At 38.7% G+C, this 7147-nt stretch overlaps 1 protein-coding gene across 1 annotated transcript; it reads right to left on the reverse strand.

Moving 5' to 3' along the window:
• Positions 1–3094: 3094 nt before the first annotated feature.
• On the reverse strand, positions 3095–6203 carry LOC111957051 (SH2 domain-containing protein 1A). The gene is made up of 4 exons (XM_023977772.2): positions 5833–6203; positions 4995–5055; positions 3286–3430; positions 3095–3206 (listed from the first exon to the last, which is right to left on the reverse strand). Exons 1-4 carry the CDS (start codon positions 6036–6038, stop codon positions 3184–3186), a joined length of 435 nt encoding a protein of 144 aa, XP_023833540.1. The 5' UTR covers positions 6039–6203; the 3' UTR covers positions 3095–3183.
• Between the last annotated feature and the right edge of the window lie 944 nt (positions 6204–7147).

Raw genomic sequence — 7147 nt, forward strand, 5'->3', positions numbered from 1 at the left:
TTATTAGTGCAATTTTGATGGCCAACTAGCTGAAAAAAGTTTCAGAGGGTTTATTTAATGTTCCTTCGTTACATTTTAGCTCATCTTGCGCTGACTAGCATTAGTTGTTGATCTTGTTGTTGGTGATGTACATAACTGAGGGCGAGAGAGCCTACCTTTTCATGGTTGTTTGATCAAWWYMACTGTAAAGTTCCCAAATGTAAGAGGACTCTCATGATGTTTACATATTTGCAGAAATACATTCAGGTGTATTTTGTGGCTTTTGGCGAATGCGTTCTAATGATCTAAAGTTGTGCTGTTGCAACTGCCTGTAATCACACAGTAAGGTTCAAAGTGAAAGATGGCAGGCCTGTGTGGCAATGGCTTGTTTGTATAAAGGCCTACTGTAGCTCTGATTGGCTTTAGCGCACCGGTCTGTGTAGACTCCGGTCCTGGACAAGGACCGGAGTGTCTATTAATTGTCCAAACGCACAGCCGCTTTCTGTGTCTATATTGCTATAGAATTTTCACAAATGCCTTAGTATACGTAATTCCCAAACGTTCAAGGATTTATGAAAACGTGAAAATGACCATGTCTAAGTGGTTGCTTGTCAGATTTTTTTTTGTGTGTGTCATATTCTTCCTGGGGGTGTACGTGAACAGATTTCATGTTGCTAAAATGCTGTCAGTTCCYCTTWAAATGCAACAATGTTTCACACACATAAGTTATTTTKAAATAGATTGCTAACAATAGCAAGTGCACTGCAATAAAAAACACAGTTCCACTCACCAGATGATGATCATTTGAAACTTAACTTCTTGTTGAAAGTTATTCTTGAAAAGGGAGAAGCTAGCAATTAGCAACATCATCCTCTTTGATAACACCTGCTGCAGCTGCCGCTAACTAGCCGACAACAAAAGCTAGCTAGCTAGACCATGGGAAAACTACGGCTCGCTATTGCGCAGTGACCTGTTGGCCTTCAAGAAGGCAGAAGTTTCCATACGTTTTTGTAAAGATGGTCCCACCCACCCATTGATTCCACTGTCACTCTACCAAATATTGCCCTAATACAGTTGAATGGCAGAAGCCTTTATCTAGCTTCCGATTTTATATTTTTTTCTCTTCAGTGTTAACCCTTTCCTTTCCCCCAAAAAACTGAAGAGATTAAATCAGAAKATCATTGAAAATAATAATATAATGATAATTATTATTATAATAATTATTTTATAAATCCTTAGCCCTTCTCTGAAGGCGTAGAAGACCCATTGTTCCACACTGTGTTTGGGTTAGTAATAATTTGTAGAGTGGTTCTATTTTCCCTCAGCTGCATTTTTTCACTATTCTGAATGTGTAAAGAATCCATACGTTGTTCTGAAATATGAACACAGAAATAGTGGACATTTTTTACTCTTATTATGGTGGTCATTTGACCCCCAAAAAACAATGATGGCCTTCAATTGGACTTGCATTTTTCTGGTCGCGGTCTAGACTTGGTCTCGGACCCCCTCTAGTCTTGGTCTTGACTCGGACTTGATTTTCTCCAGTCTTGGTCTTGAATCGGTCTCTCTTTAGATGGTCTTGAATAAAACACTGAATTGTACAATAGAGCAGCCTCCTCCACAGGAAGCTCTGCTGTTGTCTAGCTGTCTGGTCCGCCAGTGGCTGTCATAATAACCACATGGCAAATTATGTGAACATTAGCCTACAACAAATGATGTGGACACAAAAAAAAGTTACAGGTGAGGGGAAAGATTAAATATTTTATAGACCCCCTTAACAGTTGAAATGTGGACCTGTAAGGGTTGTTTGTTTGTGACCTGCTTTGGCAATTACATGAATGTAAAGGTCAGGGGTTATGACTGTGACAACAGGTCAGCTATGTTACTGGTAGAAGTTGCCCACAGATTTAGGCACAGATCTAGGATCATCCCCCCAATCCATTAGCTTTACCATTTACCAACAATGCAAAGACCTAACTCAGATCTGATCAGTGTCTAGGGGCAAATTCAAACTAGTCAGGGGGCCAAATCCCAAAATGACAGTGACTCCACCTTGTAGACAAAATAACAACAGCAAATTACACTACTGTATTTACATTTTAGTAAATCTAATCCGTAGTAATTTACTGGAGCAATTCGGGTTAAGTGCCTTGCTCAAGTGCATATCGACAGACTTTTTACCTAGTCGGCTTGAACCAGCTACCTTTTAGTTACTGGCCCAACACTTTTAACCACTAGGCTACCTGCTGACTTATGTGTATGCGACTACATGTGTATCCTTGTATACAGTGYTATGTATATGATTTTGTATAGTCAAATACAAACAAGGAATGGATTAAGAAAGGAATATGCCTTTAATACCAAAGCAAAAAAAAATTGACATTTTTTAATATTTGTATTTATTTAACCTTTATTTAACCAGGCAAGACAATAAAGAAATTAACTCCCCAAAAAATCATGTCTATATTTGCATTTAAGCCTCTGTTTTGGATTTGTCCACTTTTTTAACAGTGTTCCCTAAGTCAATGAAGAGCACATTCTTATTTGCAATGACAGCCTTATCACTCATAAAATCTTCATCAGTAACATATCCGTTTAACATGAGTCATATAATGTACATTATACACAGAGAGAAAGACCATGGCAGATGGCAGTTTTAATATTTGCAATGACAGCCTTATCACTCATAAAATCTTCATCAGTAACATATCCGTTTAACATGAGTCATATAATGTACATTATACACAGAGAGAAAGACCATGGCAGATGGCAGTTTTAATGTCCTTGTGTGCACTTATGGCAGAACTGGTCCACATGTATGCACATAAACATGCAAACTCACGCACACGCACACACAACACGCAACAGCGCGCCCACCACACACAACACACACACACACCACACACACACACCACACACACCACAAAAACACACACAAACACACACACCACACACAAACCACACACACACACACACACGTCAAAGCATCTCTCCATGGGAAACACATGCCTAGTTGTGGAACCACAAGACATAAACAGGTGCACTTTTGTAAACAACAAAAGCATTGTCTCCTAAAGGTTCAATTGAATACACATGCGAGCACAAACACACACACACACACACACACACCACACACACACACACACACACACACACACAACACACACACACACACACACACACACATGTACAAGATCGCCCACTTCACATTTCCATATAGGCCGTCTCTGTTGAAAAAGATAAAAGCATTACAACTATATTACAAGCACTGTGTGAGTGATGTGTMTGTGTGTGTTGATGTCCTACCGCTCCGCAGCCTCTGGTCTCTCAGCTGTGTTTTGTCCAGGGGGTCTGTGAGAGGAGGTATGCTGTCAGCACCAACCCCCGCTCTGCAGCTCTCTATCAGCTTCTCCAGAGTCCCGAAACACTGCAGCATCTGCCCAGGGGATAACTACACACACACACACTCTGTTATGTTAGCAGTATTGTGTTGTAAGCTGCTACTTCATTMTCTACTTATTGATTGTTAATAAAGTGCAGTTATTCTCACATACAGCGCCTTCAGAAAGTATTCACACCCATTTACTTTTTTCCACATTTTGTTGTGTTACAGTCTGAATTTAAAATGGATTAAATTGAGATTTTGTGTCAATAAGTATTCAACCTCTGTTATGGCAAGCCTAAATAAGTTAAGGACTAAAAATGTACTTAACCAGTCACATAATAAGTTGCATGCACTCACTCTGTATCCAATAAAAGTGCTTAACATGATTTTTGAATGACTACCTCATCTCTGTACCACACATACAATTATCTGTAAGGTCCCTCAGCCAAGAAGTGAATTTCAAATACAGATACAACAACAAAGAACAGGGAGGTTTTCCAATGCCTCGTAAAGAAGGGCACCTATTGGTAGATGGGTCAAAATAAACAAATATTGAATWCCTTTGAGCATGGTGAAGTTATTATTACACTTCAAATTAAATCAAATCAAAGTTTATTTGTCACGTGCACCGAATACAACAGGTGAAGACTTTACAGTGAAATGCTTACTTACAGGCTCTAACCAACAGTGCAAAAAAGGTATTAGATGAGCAATAGGTAAGTAAAGACATAAAACAACAGCAAAAAGACAGTGAAAAATAACAGTAGCAAGGCTATATACAGGAGCGAGGCTATAACAGTAGCGAGGCTACATACAGGCACCGGTTAGTCGGGCTGATTGAGGTAGTATATACATGTATATATGGATGGTGTGTCAATACACCCAGTCACTACAAAGATACAGGCGTCCTTCCTAACTCAGTTGTCGGACAGGAAGGAAACTGCTCAGGGATTTCACCATGAGGCCAATGGTGAATTTAAAACAGTTACAGATTTGAATTGCTGTGATAGGAGAAAACTGAGGATGGAGCCACAACATTGTAGTTATTCCACCTAAATGACAGTGAGAAGAAGGAAGCCTGTGCAGAATACAAATATTCCCAAACATGCATCCTGTTTGCAATAAGGCACAAAAGTAAAACTTCAAAAAATGTTGCAAAGAAATAAACTTTATGTTCTAAATACAAAGCGTTAAAACTTTATGTCCTGAATATAATCTATTTAATCAATTTTGAATTCAGGCTGTAGCACAACAAACGTGGAATAAGTCAAGTGATAGGCACTGTATTTATACAGCTCATTACAATGACTACAAGGCCTTGCATGGGTGGGCATAACATGGGAGGTATTAGTCACTCCAGTATGTACATGTGGTGTTGGTGTGTGTGGGTGTGTGTGGTGTGTGTGTGTGGTGTGTGTGTTTGTGTGTGTGTGTGTGTGTGTGTGTGTGTGTGTGTGTGTGTGTGTGTGTGTGTGTGTGTGTGTGTGTGTGTGTGTGTGTGTGTGTGTGTTGTGTGTTGTGTGTGTGCAGTGAGCAGTATAGGTGAACTTTCAAGTTTTTTTTCCATGTGTAATGAATACTTTGGAAATCATATTCACTTGTGTTCTCACGATAATACCGAGCAACTCACCTGAAGTGTCCATCCTTCAGAGGAGTGGTGGATTCTGTAAGTGTGGACGTACGGTGTCTTTCTGAACCATAGAGAGAAAGGATTTACACTCAGAATCAGGATATCCATTTTCACAACCTTATGTTAATATAAACCAAAGGTAAAACAAACTGGCGACATTGAAACACACATTGAAAAAACGATCCACTCATTCTGAAAGTGCTCTTAGTTCTAATTACGTATTTCTACTCATCTCAGTACAAGACACCTTGTTTTGTCTCTAAACTTCTATGAGTACTTTTCAGCAAATTAATCGACCATTTCAATTTTCTGTTAAATTATTGTTATTTTTACATGCTACAGCAATTGATAATGGTCCTAACAAACAATCTAGTTGAACTGAAATAATAATAAACCTTTGTAGCTGAGTGACAGACTAAAATTTAGATACAGAAAATGTAATATTTATATTTAAGAAAATGTGTTTGCTTGCTTGAGCGCTCTAAAAGCTTTGTATAATAGCCTATGCCTACTCCATTTCTACATCCATATGATAGGATATTTAATATGACATTAAATAAAACGGTCTTTGATCAATCATATAATTTGTAGGCCTGAACCTCAATTAAAATACAATTCAAAGTGGCCAAATTGTGGATTTTGTCCTGTTAGAAATGACTACAACCTATTCTATAGTATCTAACATTTCATGATAAACATGAACAGAAAGCTTACATAAAGCAAACATAAAAACAGAATCAAAACTCACATGGGCCTCTGGCAGTTTAAATCGGTAAAATTATTTCAAAAACTCACTCCACAAAACAGTATAGGCTAGAGAGTGAGTTTATCAACTCACCTCACGCAGAGGCAATACATTCCTTGCAGACTCTCGCTGTCCCGCAGGAGAAAGCTCCCCTCTCTACCATGCCTCTCCAGCAACCTTTCCGTTTTCCCCTTACCGATTTTACCGTAGTAGATAGACTGGACCAGCGCGCTCTCACTCTCCGGSTCCATGAGCGTGAAACTTTGGAGATGAGCACCACTGTCACCCTTGCGTGCCATGGAGCCCTGATGAGAGAGTGCGCAGAAAGACAGACTGTGGGAAAGGGCGCGAGGCAGGAACCGACAGCGRCTTGGTGTTTCACACCTTTTTTTAAATCGTGTCAACTGCAAAAAAATGGCACCTAGTGTTTTTTTCTCAGCTTCAAGTGAAAACAAGGGCCTTTTGTCTGTGTGATTCAGACAGARAACAACATTCTCTGACAGACGGAAGTGTGTGTGCATGTGGTTCTCTCTATCTTGATCTTTTGTCCATTGTCGTATATGGAGAGAAGTACTKAATTGAAAATTAGGCCTACAGAATTATAATTAATTAGATGTGAGCATGTGACACTTTGTGGTGTTTCCTTATGAAATTGTTTTAGATCTCACTCAAGCAAAACGGTTTAGGTTTCAATTGTGCATTAAATATAGGCTAGACAAATCAATAATTATAGGCTATAGGCTACTTGGTGTTTGCATAAAATATCACTAAATTAAACTATGAGTAAGAGACAGGCTGCATCCCAGCTAGCACATTTGGTTCCTTTGAAGTTGTGGGAACTAAGTTGTTGGTTTTGCATTGGTTCTGGGAACAAAGCCATACTTTTCCTTACCMGTAAAACTGAACGTTTTTAAATTGTTAAACATTTCACCTGTTCTGGGAACATTCATTTTTAGGTTGCAGTGAGAACGTTTTACTATGGTTCCCTGAAAGTTTTTCTGGTAGGTTTTATTAACTTTCTGAGAAAGGGAAATTATAGGTTATTTGGAGGTTGAATAAGTTCCTTAAAACTTTCACCGAATGTTTCAATAATACTTTTTTAGAACACAGCTAGCTTAGGTTAACTGTTCTGACATCTAAGCACAAATAGAAATTAATTTGCTTAGGCATTAATCATGCAAACATGTTTATTTTTCATGTTTGCACGGCATCAGTGAGATTCAAACCTATGATCTTCTGTTCTCTATCCATGGACTTAGTCCACTGCATCACCACGATGGAGCTAGCATGCTATTTTTTTTACTAATACTAAGCTGTTCCCTTTAGTCTATTCAAAAAMACTAAAAAGTCATGTTCGCAGAATGTTCAGAGAATTTTAAGAAACATCGTTCTTCTGTGCGAATTTCAT

Source organism: Salvelinus sp. IW2-2015, linkage group LG32, assembly GCF_002910315.2.
Source record: "Salvelinus sp. IW2-2015 linkage group LG32, ASM291031v2, whole genome shotgun sequence".
Lineage (NCBI taxonomy): Eukaryota > Metazoa > Chordata > Actinopteri > Salmoniformes > Salmonidae > Salvelinus > Salvelinus sp. IW2-2015.